This window comes from Echeneis naucrates, chromosome 15 (genome assembly GCF_900963305.1).
Source record: "Echeneis naucrates chromosome 15, fEcheNa1.1, whole genome shotgun sequence".
Classification (NCBI taxonomy): Eukaryota; Metazoa; Chordata; class Actinopteri; order Carangiformes; family Echeneidae; genus Echeneis; species Echeneis naucrates.
The window spans coordinates 13,757,847-13,771,744 of NC_042525.1; the positions used below are offsets into that span (position 1 = coordinate 13,757,847).

The 13,898-nt window shown below is 41.9% G+C and overlaps 1 protein-coding gene across 6 annotated transcripts in view; it reads left to right on the forward strand.

Moving 5' to 3' along the window:
• Positions 1 to 13,898, forward strand: part of cep170aa (centrosomal protein 170Aa) — a 36,757-nt gene that overhangs the window by 17,733 nt on the left and 5,126 nt on the right. For 4 of the 6 annotated variants that reach the window (XM_029521157.1, XM_029521156.1, XM_029521159.1 and 1 more), the window contains exons 9-17: positions 2,723 to 2,896; positions 3,339 to 3,638; positions 7,737 to 8,102; positions 8,216 to 8,505; positions 9,714 to 9,806; positions 10,580 to 10,697; positions 10,841 to 12,421; positions 12,701 to 12,751; positions 13,623 to 13,896. In XM_029521157.1, coding sequence (XP_029377017.1) covers positions 2,723 to 2,896; positions 3,339 to 3,638; positions 7,737 to 8,102; positions 8,216 to 8,505; positions 9,714 to 9,806; positions 10,580 to 10,697; positions 10,841 to 12,421; positions 12,701 to 12,751; positions 13,623 to 13,896 — 3,247 coding nt within the window. Of the gene's footprint in view, positions 1 to 1,015; positions 1,076 to 2,722; positions 2,897 to 3,338; positions 3,639 to 7,736; positions 8,103 to 8,215; positions 8,506 to 9,713; positions 9,807 to 10,579; positions 10,698 to 10,840; positions 12,422 to 12,700; positions 12,752 to 13,622; positions 13,897 to 13,898 lie in introns of those variants that run through there. The other 2 variants (XM_029521161.1, XM_029521160.1) reach the window with 2 other exon arrangements.

The following is a 13,898-nucleotide window of genomic DNA, read 5'->3' on the forward strand; positions in this document are numbered from 1 at the left end:
TAACACAGATTTCATAGGGAAGTGGAAATAACACTGAAATTTTAAATGTGGTGCAGATTGAACATAGGAGCCCTCTTTACTGTAGTTTGTGTGGAAAGTCACTAATTACTGCCTGATTGTATGTTTGTATTTATGACTGTATATAGGAAGGTGCATGTATTTTCACTGTATATGTGTCTGCTTACAATATGTGTATGTGCGACTGTTGGACGGGGGAGGTCCCATTAGCTGGTGGTAGACAGTCAGAGTAACAGGATTAGAGGCTACACCAATAGTAAAACAGCTCAGTGAAGCAAAATCTGTCTGTGCCATGCCGGTTTAGTGTGGACCAATGAAGTAAGAAGGAGTGGGTAAGGTTAATCAAACACTGTAGCAAACTGAAAAATACCCAAATATCTCACCACATCTGGATGCTTAGATTGACAGCATCTTCTCCAGTCTAAAAAAATAATTCCTTATGTAGGCTTTTTGCTATAACGTGGAGTTTTTTTTTCCTGTGTGGAGTTTATCTGCCAAATGGGATTGTTTCCTTCAGTAATGAGAGAGGGTGAGTTTCAGGCATTCTGCCTCTATAACGACTTTTCAATTGAGTACTAAATGGATGTTGTGATGTTGGATCTGTTTTATGAAGCAGCGTTCTCCAGGAGGTGTTGCACTCTGTATTTATGTAGGTTACATGGGCCTCACAGTTGAGAGATGTTCCAAATAGTTTGGTTTCTTCTAATAGTTTGAGTATGTCTTCTTTACTAAACTGTTAACTTGAGTTGTAGCACTGAAGGGGAAGTGAAAGAAAGCGGTTTGGGGCAGGACACAATTGAACGTTTTTGTGTTTTTTGCATGTGTTAGTGTGTGGTAGTTAAGTTTAATGTGTGTCCTTTTTTCTTCCCATTGAATAGACTGTGTTGTCACAGCCCCCTCCTCTTCTTACGTATTGTTATTCAGGCTGATTGGGTTACACCATTGCACCAGCTCCCCCTTTCCTCCTAACACACATACACACACAGCCACACTTATTGTTCAGACTACAGAGATTCTCTCTGCACTGCAGCGATCATTAGTTAAGCACTCTAACTCTGTAAGTATAGCTCTCAATTCCCAATACTTGATTAATGGAACTGGTGAAGGGCTTTGTATTACTGTGACGTCCACTTACCTTACAGTTATTTATTACCTATGGAACCTAACGGCTAAACTGGTTGGTTAATTCTTTAGCACTTAATACATTAAATATTTAAATGGGAAGTCACTACAGTTTTAAGTTTAGTCACTTGTTCTTTAATGTCAGTCACACTTCCCTTATATGGCCATATATTCCAGAATGTCATGAGTCTGTAATGCTGTGTCTCTTGCCAGTTTGAATATTTCTGTGTAGCATAACCTAATCTGATTTGATGTCCTATGTCCAGGAAGTCAACATCAGCATTAATATGAGCTGTATGGTCTTTCCATGGATGTCAGTAAACTCATTCATGAAACTTCACAGTAATTATGAGGTGCTTCCAAGACAGTGTGATTTATGGTGACATCAATGGAAACTATGATTACATTCACACTTAATATGTTTGTGAAATACAGGAAGTTTAATCAGTTTATCATAGAGTAGAGGAAGGTGCAGCTTTGGTTATGACACTGTCGTTTGGCGTTTTCACAAGATTATTTTTTGAACATATAAAGCTCTTTGGGATTTTTTGACAGATATACATCAGTGACACTATTATATAAATATATGTAGTTATGACATGGTTATGACAGGGGACGCATTGTTGAACCTCATATTTGCACTAAATCAATGCTGTAAATTATCCCAAAATGCTGAACTTTAGTGAAAATAAGTAAGAAATAAGCCTTCTGCTTCAAAGATACTGTTTCCTGGAAACACAGTATTTGCTTTGTCTCACAAGTGCTCAGGTGGTACAGTAATATTTTGAAATATGTCTAAATGTATAAATCATGAAACATAGGCTCACAATTTTTTTTACTTGTGATTATATTCTGCAGAGTTTGTCTCTGTGTTTGCTGTGTACCAATGACCATATGTTTCTACATTTGCTGCTCCCCTACATGAAGCAGATGGCCCATCTAATTTCTGAAAGTATCATTTATCATATTCAGATCCCACAGTGGCTCTGTTTGTTAATGTGAACAGACTAGAAAATAAGTGCTCATTTTGTACGTGCACCAGAGCAGTTTTTGTCCTGTGTAACTATGAAAGGCAGTGAAAGATAGCTGAAGGCAGAACATATGTGTATTTATTAAGGGCTACCTCTTGCAGAAGACAGTAATTCTGACAAATGATCGGACACTGACATTGCTGAAAAGCAGACCACAATTAAATTGGTCCATGTGGGGCCTTGCTTGGCCTTTCTCTTCTAGCTTTCAAGAATGAAAGTTAGGAGTGTTTTCTTGCTCTGGCTTTAAACCATTTGGATGTTGTGGTATTAAACTAATAAATGTATTTTCTGTTGTCTGCACAGAAGCTGTAACAGACGGTAATTAAATAAATACTAGATATATATCAGCGATCAGTTAATCTTCAGTGATATAATATCCTGAAGATTAACTGAACAAAATATTCTTATATTCATCATTAACTTAAAGACATTGGACAATGCAGCCTACCACCTTTAGTTAAGTACATTATACTTTTGTTAAACCATTCATTTTATTCAATAACCTGGCCCAAGCTTATTGTAATGCAGTTCTTTTGTTTCTCAAATTCTAGACAACAAAGAGGCACGACGAGGGGACAGGGCTAAAGAGGACGGCTTTCATGCAAACACCACCCCCGATTCTAGTTACTTTGAGATTCCTACAAAGGAAGGTCACATGGCCAATAATGGTATCCATGAGATTCCCACTAAAGACACAGAGGGCAGTACCACTCACACAACTGCAGGTGAATTACATATTTATTATGATTTATAATAATAATTGTGGTGTATGCTCTTGGCAGGGTGGTGTAAGTTTTTCAGTGTCTTGTTTACAAGTTAAGTCCTGTATTAATACCCAATATTGTAAATGACTACTTCTTAAATTAGTGACATTACTAAATTCATGTTTTGCTATCGTAGTTGATGATTAATAGATTTTAATGTAGTCACGTTGACCTTTTGTTCGTAATATGTTCTCATTCATGGTAAAATGAGAAAGTAATTTATATGATGAAACACAAAAAGGCCATCATTGTCTAGTGCAAACAGAGAAGCAATCAATTTGTAGCAGAGGCCATTCACTGATTTGACCCCATTTGGAATAATAACCATGTATATGGTATAATGGAACTATAGCAAGAAGTCAAATATATAAATCCAACTGTGATGTATGCTCCACATCTCAAGGTCACGCGTCCTTCACCATTGAGTTTGACAACACTTCTCCAGGGAAAGTCACCATTAAGGACCATGTGTCAAAGTTCACAACTGACCACCACCGCTCTCGCTCAAAGAAGAGTGGAGTTGGAAGTGGCGGCACTGGAGGGAGGGACTTGAGCACACTGCAGGCAGCAATGATGGCATCAGAGAGCAAGGTGGCTGATTGGCTGGCCCAGAATGACCCCACTTTGGTTCGCAGTGAGTCAACAGAGGATGACAGCAAGAGCATCAAGAGCGATGTGCCAGTCCATCTCAAAAGACTGAAAGGTGAAGCTTGTTTTCACTATTCACTATTCTGATTTCTCAAGGTTGTTAAAAGGCTATTGGTTTCCATCCCTTTTAATTAATTAATCCTTCCTTCAGTTGTCTCACTAAAAATTCTCATTTAAAATCTGCAATAACATTACATTTTGTGTTATTAATCATATTTATCATTATGCCAGTGTTATACGTTTATATTACAAGATTTTACAGTCTCCACATAGTTAAGGAAGAGACAAATAGAAGATTGAGATGGAGTGGATTCTTTGTTAAGAGCAGGGAATGTTGGCAATGGTAACCAAGCCAGAGGATTAGCAGCGAGAAGACAGAAATATTTAAACCCGTCTACTCCCCTACACTCTGACAGCCAGTGACAAGGCTTAGCATAGGTAGTATAGCACAGCCCCAACTGAATTTCCCTTTTTCACCATTTACAGACATATTATCCAGAGAGAAACTCATACCCTCTGCATGTACTACTGTGTAACTTTAGTAATGCCTAACTGTTAGTGTTTTAGATGCGAGAGTTTTTTCTCTTGGATTGTCAGTGTGACACCTAAAATCCATCTACTTAGCTCTGGAGGATTGTTACTATGTATGCTTGGGGTAAGATTTCAGATTGCTATAACTGTACATTGTGTGCCTCTTTGAGTTTCTTTGTTCCTTTAGCAGTGCTGGTAGGAGTTTCTGTAAGAAAAGCCATGTCAAAGACAGGCTAGATTTGGCACTGCCAGTAAAGAAAGCTTATGTTTGAAACAAAGCAAAGCTATGATAGACCACATGCTGGTCATGAGTTCATGAAATGGAAGCCAGTTTATGATGTTAAGTTGCATGGAGGTGGGGCCAGCAGGCAGGAGCTGATGAAAATGGAAATCTGTGAAGTAGCAGTGGAAGACAGGAAACCAAATTCATTAAAGAAAGTTGTCAGGTCAAGGTCAAGTGGCTGACAGAGTGTTTTCCCTAATGGAAGTTTCTAACTGTCTGACTAACTTTGAGATTACTACAAAGTGTAGTTCTTCCTCCTTCAGGTGTTCAGTCATTGAAAGTTGAGAGACGAATCAGGAAATCAAGAAATGGATTGTAGTTGGAACATGGGTAGGAAAAAAACAACCACAACCACCAAAGGAGACAGAGAAAAGAAGGGTGGAGCAAGAAGGAGGAGAGGGGGAAAAGAGAGATGCTTAGAAAAAAGGATAACAGCTGGTTTGAGAGCCCACTGATGCTAAGGGCTGACATGTCAAGTGCATAGGATGGAGGACTAAAGCAGAAGATCTTATGGTATTGCTGAGAGCAGCATTTGCAGCAAAAGAAAAGGTGATTGGACAAAGGAAAGCAAGAAGGATAGAGCTAGAGAGAGCTAGAGAAAGAGAGGCTTGTTGCCTGGACTGCAGTAAAAGTGCAAAGGGAGGTGGTGACGGAGGAGAGAACATTTTTTGGTAGACAGTTGTTATAGTAACCGTGATGCAAATAATGGCCAGCAAAGAGAGAATACAGTTATAGACGATTAGAAAGAACCAAAACTAGCAGTGGATATCTGTATGTATGCATATTTGTGTGTGTGTGTGTGAGAAGGCTGCAGGAGCATATTTGCGTGTGTGTGTCTGAGGCATGTGCCTATGCACATGTGGATTTGTGTGGATGAAATTCATCGTGGCTGTGTTTGGTGCTTTTGCTCAGCACTGATCTGCAGGCAAGCAGTGCAGCGTGTGTGAGAAGAGGTATGTTAGACACGGTTAGGGTGTGTCGTAGAGATAGCAAGGAGACAGAATCAGGAGCTTAGCAAGGAAACTGAGGGGACAACTAAGGAAGCTTTTGATTTGAGAGCAAGGTGAGTCTTTTTCTTCTTGCAAAATAGCTATACGGGGAAACATCTTTATAGTATGATGTGTACATTATTGTAACCTCTAAAAATCTGTGCATTCTCCTTCCCAAAAAAGATATAATGCTGATATTGGCCATGTTTTTGATGCTGCAAGGTTATAGTCTGTGATTTTTAACAAGAGATGAGTATTTGCATAATTGATATTCACTCACAGTTGTAGTATAAGCTATGGATAGTCAGGGTTGAATGTGTATATTACACATGCATATTGTTCTTTATTTTTTGCTCACAGTGTTCAATATGTTTGAGGTTGTGTGCATGTATGCATGTCTGCCGGTCCATCTGTCCATTTGTCTGTGTGTGTGTGTGTGTGTGTGTGTGTGTGTGTGTGTGTGTGTAGCCAGCAGCAAAGACAGAGGCCAGTTCCATTGTGAGTCACGTTGGGGCAAGCAGGGCAGAGCACTGGACTCTCACAGACACCTCTGTTCTCCTCTGGCCCTGCCAACAGCTTCTTTGTCTGGGCTCACAGCATGAAATACTTGCCTCTCTCTGTCTGCTCATCTGCAGATCTACTCAAGCCACTGTAACGCACTGCTGCTTTCTTTTCTCATTCCTTCTGTGCTCTTTTCCTTTTTTAATGAAATTTATGCTTTATTAAATTTCAAACAGTAAGAAAAGAGAGTACATTATTGAATGTGGAAAAAATTGATGCAAACTTGACTTGAAGGGCCGCTGCAACTTATTGTATTTTCCTTCAGTAAAGTGACAGGACAAATTATTGGTTCTAAATTCCCATAAAGCATATTGTCTTTCACTGGACTCTTTCTGACCTTCAAACTTCAAGCACCCATTTTGTAATACAGCCCTATGATGTCAATTCAAAGTCACAAAGCCCAAGTGGATATGCCAAGGATCCTCTTGATCCACAGAAGACATCACCCAACTGTTTCTACACTGATGAACTAATTACAACAATTAAACTCATCCAAATGTGTAATGAATATATAGACAAAAATCTGTGATAATTTAATAAAAGCATTCATGACCTCTCTATTATGGACCGAAATTGTAACTTCAAATGCACAACAATAATGACTCTCTATAGCAATAACTTTACTGAGTATAATGGTTTATAACTACTTCAACCCACACTGTAATAGGACTTTTCTAATTATTCTACCAGTGAACCAGGGAAGGAATGACTGATCAGAAGCTGTGCAGTGGATTTTGAAAAAAATGTGTGGAGCCTATGTCTTTTGGTGGTCAGTCAGAACAGCAGTTGTGGTGTTTAATCTCCTCCTCTCTCTGACACTGTTCTTAGCTGTTGGTTCTTTGACTGACATTGTGAATGTGTAATGGCTGTCATCTCTGCATGATATATAACACACTACATCCTGAATGTCCTGAACTTAGAAATCAACCCTTTCTCTTTTTGGCTTTTCTTACAATCTCTTAAATCCACTTTCTCTCCTTTTATGTGCACACCAGCCTCCCCCAGCATCCTTCCTTGTTCCCCCTTCACTTTTCTTTCACTCTATCCCTGAAGTCCTTTGTTCCCCACTACCACTACTACCACTCACTCACTCACTCATAATCATCCTCCTTCACTGCTTCGTACTACTCGTTCTCCTACTCCCCTCCCTCTTGTTGCTCATTCTAGCTGTCAGTGAAGTAGGCAGTGCCAATAAGTATATGGGTGGCATGGCTGGATTAGTGTGGTACACTGTCTGCATTTGCACAACACTGGAGGACATGCTGATGTCCCCCAGACTGATAAAAATATAGAAATAGCAGCCACATGGTAAGTAGGTTTAGGGATCATTTTAGCTGTAATAGTTCCAGCAAATGTTTGTTTGTTTTTGCATCATTCGCAATGGATGGGCTCTCAGGAAGGTGTGCTGTATGATATTTAGGTTTCCTGATTATTCTTCTTGGTTATTTACTTTAGATAGATACCTGAAGAACCACAGTCTTTTGTGGACTGTGCAATACTTCTGTACTGTCTGAGTGGATGCAATACAGCTGTTGTGGCTGTTGCTATGTTACTGTTGAATGCATATGTTATCATATGGATTTAAGAATGTTTGTTAACTTCAGATCTCACAGGTTATCACTAAAATTACACAGTCAGATAGAGATTCAAACCTGATGTTAACTGTACTATCATGCAAACCTAGGTAAGCAGCTATGGTATTGTAAATTTTTATTTACGCAATTTCAACATAAAAAAAAAATGCATTGTAGAGACTTATCTGCCGTTTATTCTTCTTACTCACTGATAGGCAGCAAGCATGAGGATGGCACCCAGAGTGATTCTGAGAATGGACTAGGCCTGCGTTTTGCCAACCGTCGCCATGCCCTCGAGGAGCGTCTAAAAGCAGCACATAGCCATGTGGGAGGTGGAGGAGCTACAGGAGCAGGTGGTGGGAACGTTACAGTGAGTGGTACCCGAGCAACCGGCACCCGCACTGCCTTCATGATTGAGTTCTACGACGAGGAAAACCCTCGCAAGCGCCGGTCATATTCATTTTCCCAGACTGCACCATTGCTGGGAGCAGGGGCTGGTGGCGAGGGACTGTGTCCTCAGCCACCATCTCACCCCAAGGTGTTCAGCATTTCCACCTCTGCTACGACAGCCTCAGATTCAGGTAATAAAACTAGCTTTTTGTATTCTCTTCATTTTCATTCTCAAAAATTATGAGTACCGGTATGCTATGTTTTTGTAATTGATGATTTTATGAAATATATTTGTTCCTACTAGGTAAAGCCCCAGCTCCAATACCAGCTACAGTGACTGTAGGTGCCCCTACAGCTGCCCGCGTGCTGCTCAAGCAGAGGTCAGAGGACCCAAGTATTGGTCGGAGCTCAGCCAGCACTGGGCTGGCAACAGGTAGCCCCACAAGCCCCAGTGAGGACACATCGGTGGTGGGCAGAGAAGCAGGGGCTGCTGGAGGAGTGGCGGAGGATGACCATAGTGATAAGGGGACGTATACTATTGAATTGGAGAACAGAAACCCGGAGGAAGAGGAGGCACGGCGCATGATAGACAAAGTAGGAATGTCAGGGAGGGTACCAGTACCTGAACCAAATAGTATGATTTCTGTCGTTCCACCTTATCCATAATACTGCAACATGTTATTTTGACCATTTGGAGATGCATTATTATCATATCGCAGTTAATAAAAAGGCATTGTCCCTCTGCACTCTGAAGAGAAAGGTTTCACAATACCCAAATAAATCAGACCAAGATTAATCGTCTCCTAATTGCCTGCTTCGTTAACGCTTTGAGGGTTAGCAAGTCCTTTGAGAATTTTTTTCCCACTAAAACAATCTTCTGTCCATTGCTTTGTTTGACCATCACTCCATCTTCTCCATCCCAGTGGTGAACTTAATGCTTCTCTAATAGCCCAGAGAGAGATGGTCAAGCACTGTCCTGCTTTATTAAACAACCGCTCCAGGGATGTTGAAAACTCAAAGCACCATTTACCTGCTGTTGCCACTGTGGTCTCTCATGGTCATAGACAACATCTCCGAAACAGGCAAAGCAGTAAACTGAGAGGGAAGTAACAGTTTCAGGCTAAGATTCAACAATCAGCAAAGAGTGCAAAATCTGTCTCACATCCACATATCAACAGAGCTTTTTGATTGTCCCCTGGCAACATATTTATGGAAGTTAATTATATTTCTGTAAAGGTTATTAGACAGGCGTAAATTAAACCAAAATTAAATAATATCTAACAGTTTATACTTCACCCTTATGTGTTGTATACTGGTATGTACTGGTGTTATCTTCGATGCAGCAGTAATATAGTTGTTTCTTAGCAAGTGTTTGTCTGGGTTAATTACGTTCAAAACTTGAAGTGTTGTTATGCTAATTCCTGTAATTAGGTGACACCCTAATTGGCACAATGCTAAACTGGTCTGTGTGTGTGTGTTGGAGGGGGGGGGGGGGGGGGTGCATGCATGCATGCTTCTGTATGTGTGTTGCTATGGAATTAAACTGACTGCAGACTGGACCTTTAATTCTTCATAAATTTCTTCTTGCTGTTCAGTTTACTTTTGTTCATCGAGAGGAAAATAGAATAAAATTTCCTGTGTTTACATATATTGGGAGTTCATTATAAAGTGTGCTACACTACTTAGGCTGGATTCAGATAAAAGGTTACTTGGCTAGTATGACACAAATGCTTGCTTATCAACATGTCCATCATTTCCCCTCTTGTCAGCTTTTGGGGTTTTTTTTTTTTTTTCCTGTCTAGGTGTTTGGTGTTCAGCAGAACCAAGACGCCTCTGCTTTGCCAGACCTGAAAGGAGAAGGAAAAGAAAAGAAGAAAGGAGAGACAGGAAAAGAGGTAAATAAACTTATTTTTCCAGTTTCTTCTTTCCTCCATTCACAGCGTCCTAGGTTCAACTCCTACCACAGGATCTATGCTGCATGTCATTCTCCTCTCTCTGCCTACTTCCTGTTGGCCTCTTCACCACTTACTGTCACTGGAATAAATACATAAAAGCCCAAAAAATAATACTTTAAAAGAAGTGGACTCAGTTTTGCTCAGTTATGTGAGTCACTGTCACTCTCATGGCTTGACCACTCCACTCCTATCAAAAGGAAGGAGGCTTGTCCTCCCAGAGACTGACCTAGATCATGCTTATACGAGGAGAGATATGTTCTGCCCTGTAGGCAATTTCATAAGAGGGTGAGGGGCAATGTGTATGAGCATTGATAGCCTATCATGTCTTTATCCAAGTAATATAAGCAACTATTCATCACTATAAAAACTTTATTATAAGCTGATTGGGAGGGCTGTATTCGAAATTTATTAGGAATGAGTAGAATATATACTTTGGACTGAAGTTTCCTAGCAGTCAGTCTCAAATCCTGATTTTATACCCATATTTTCATTTTATTCTGAAAATACAATTTTAGAAATTTGTTTTAATGAACCAGCGCTTCATTCTCACAATCAGATAAAGACATGAAGGCCAATGTTACATATGATGTGCTCTATATGTATGACAGTTGGTGCTGCTACTGACTTAAGTTCTCCCTTTTCCACTTTTCCTACTCTTGTTTCCTTCTCTCTTGTTACGCCACCCTTCACCACCCTTTCGTGTATCCTCACAGGCTCTTCCTGGTGACTCGAGCTGGGTCTCTCAGTGGGCCAGTCTAGCTGCCAATCACACAAGAACAGACCCAGAGGGATCGGGAGGAGAGACAGCAGCCTTCCTGGACAAGGAGAGAGGTAGGTCATCACTTGACTCTTAAGAGAATTAATAGAATAATAATTAGTGGTTTATTTGTTTGCAAATCACTCAAACTTAAAAAAGTGCCATTTGTAAATTGTCTTGAATCTCAGTTAACAGTGTTTTTTTTTTTGTTCTCCAGGAGCTGATGCTTTTGAATCTAGTGCATCCCTCAGCAGGGGTGAATCCTGCTCAAGTCTGACAGACCGTAAGCGCCGGACCCTCCCCCAACTCCCTGCGGATGACCCCCGGGCTAAATCCAGCTCCAAAGCTCTGAGGTCTGAGATTGGGGAGAAGCAGGACACTGAACCACAAGAAAAAGAGAACAAGGGAGACGGGGAGTCCCCCACTCCGACAGAGGATAGTGAGATGACCAGTAAACGGAAACAAAGCTCCACTTCCTCTCCATCCAAAGCTCCTCTGCGGACCTCTGGCAGCAGTGAGCGAAGGAAGAGGTCAGAGGAGAAGAAAGGAGGAGGAGGAGTGGTAGAAGGAGGAGAGAAGTCTGGGAAGCCTCTTGTGCGCCAGGGCAGCTTCACGATTGAGAAGCCCAGCGCTAATGTCCCTGCAGAACTCATTCCACGCATCAACAGAGGTGGCAATGGGCGTGAACGCAGTGACTCTGTGGGTAGCATGGATACTGCTACACTCCTAAAAGACACTGAAGCTGTCATGGCATTCCTTGAGGCCAAACTAAGAGATGAAAACAAACTAGAACAGAAAATTAGTACAACTGGAATCTCTACTCATGGTGCAGGTTCAGGTTTCCCCCTTCGAAATGACTCTATCTCTCCTGAATCGGATGTGGACACAGCCAGCACAGCTAGTCATGTGGCTGGAGAGGCAGACAGAAAAGCTGCTTCTGGTGGTGTGCAAAAACGACGTTCTCTCAGCAGCATGCACCGAGAGAAGAGCAACATGAGTACATCTTCCAAGACCACCATTACTAGTGCAAGTGCCCGAGAGCGCTTGGAGAGAAAGACTAAAACAAGAACTGCAGAGGCGACAAGCCGAACCGATGCACGCCGCTCTGTGCAGCCATCCTCTGCCTCATCCAGAGCTCGACAGCCTTCACTGGATCTCACTGATGATGACCAGACGTCTTCCTTTCCCATCTCTGACATTCTCTCCTCAGACCAGGAGACCTACTCTGGACCGTTGGGGTACTCTGCACATGGGCGCAATTTAGATGATCCCCTCCATTCCAAACTAGATAGCAAGTCTACTAAGACTTACACCAGTGGTTCCTCCAAAACCAGCCGCACTCTCCAGGCAGCCACTGCTTCCTCCCTGAGTAAGCAGGCATCACTGCCTCAGCCACGGCCCACAAGAGCCTCCCTTCTTCGCCGCGCCCGGCTTGGGGACACATCTGACACAGACCTTGCTGATGCAGACAGAGTATCTGTGGCTTCTGAGGTGTCCACCACCAGCTCCACTTCTAGGCCGCCATCTGGTCGCAAGGGAATGTCACGACTGGACATGCTAGCCCAGCCACGTAGAAACCGGGTGGGCTCCATCTCAGCCCGTAGTGACTCAGAGTGTACAGTGACGCGGAGCTCAACCTCTTCACCCCGTCTGTCAGCTGACACTGCTCTGCGTCTGGGGTTGCGTTCATCAACACCTACAGAGAACAGACTGACACCCAAGATGAGGGCCAGCAGTGTGTCCAAACTAAATGAGACCAAGACAAAGACCACTACATCTGGATACTGCTCACCCACAGGTGAACGTATTAGCTGCATTTCTCATGTTGTGTTCATTCAGTATTTTTGTATGTTGAGGTAACAAGGGAAAGAAGAACAATTTTGAAACTTTGTTACCTAAGTTGAAGATTATGTATTAGAATTTTTTTGTTTGCAAAAAGGTATCATAAGTAATGTAAATGCCACATCCCAGGTGTTTACACCATTGCATATTTCATAATGTGTCCATGCGTAAACATTTATCTGTAAACATTTCTTCTGTGCTGTGACATACTTGTGCATTGGTTTTCATGGTCCAGAGAACTCTCTGCCCGAACCTGAGGGTGGTGATGCAGAGGAGGAGCTGATGGGTACTGTACCAGAACTGTAGTCTTATTAGGACAGTGTTAATGTGTGTTTGTGTGTCAGACATGGGTCACAGCAATAGATCTGCCGTCATGCTCACCAAAAGACAGCAGATTATTCAGATCGTCAGTTTTTATTTCAAAATGAGATATGCATTATTGGAAAAGGTGATTACATTTTCCCCAGATTTTCAAAGCATGAACTATCTCAGTCAAGTTGATGCATGATGACCCAGCTCTGGTTTATGTTGCAGTGTTAACTCTGTGTCTCCCTCCATCAAGTAATGTTCTGATGAAGACCCAAATGCTCAAGTCACTCCTTTATCAAAACATTTCAAACTGCAAAATTCCAAAGGAAAATGGTTTTGGAACACCGCCACCTTGTGGATATTTTTATTCAAGGGATTTGTACATGACTGTCCCTTGCTATTTAAATTCTGAGTGAGTGATAGAGCATGGCACGGTCTCATCATAGTTTTGAAGTAGCTTAACACGTCCTGGCTTTATTAAGATCTTATTTTATTGGAAGCTTTTGTGGGCTGCCTGTGTTGGGAAGTTGTTGGGTTAACTTAGGTAGTCTCCCTTTGCTGCTGTTGCTGTTGTTTTTTAATTTGGTTTTCTCATCACCAAGACATTCCTGCAGTTTCCTATTAACAATAACTGATAAATTACCCAGCCGTGACTCACCAACCTTTTTATTTATTGCTCCCAATTTTCTTTAGTCAGAACAAATCAGGATTGGCTGGGAGCTGTCTGAGTAACAAACCCTCTTTTGTTGAGAAGCTCATTTATTAACCTCATGAATGGCAAATGTTGTAATGAATGAAGTATAGTAATAGTAACTAAAGATTGTCTCCCCTTCCTGTTACCATCACAGTATCCAGTAGCAGCAGATGGAGGCGTCTGCCACCAGAGTATGGCTCCACCTCAGAGGAAGAGTTTGGCTCCAGTCGGAATTCTCCAAAGCACGGAGGGCGTTCCCATGTGCGGCCTCATCACCTTGTCCCACATCGCAGCTCAAGGCTCAGTGCCACTGCAAGCCCAGTCTCTAGTGCAGTGACAGGCCCAGGTGGAGTGGGGATCAAACATCGCATGAAAGAGCAAGAGGAGTACATCAGGGACTGGACAGCACACAGTGAGGAAATAGCCAGGT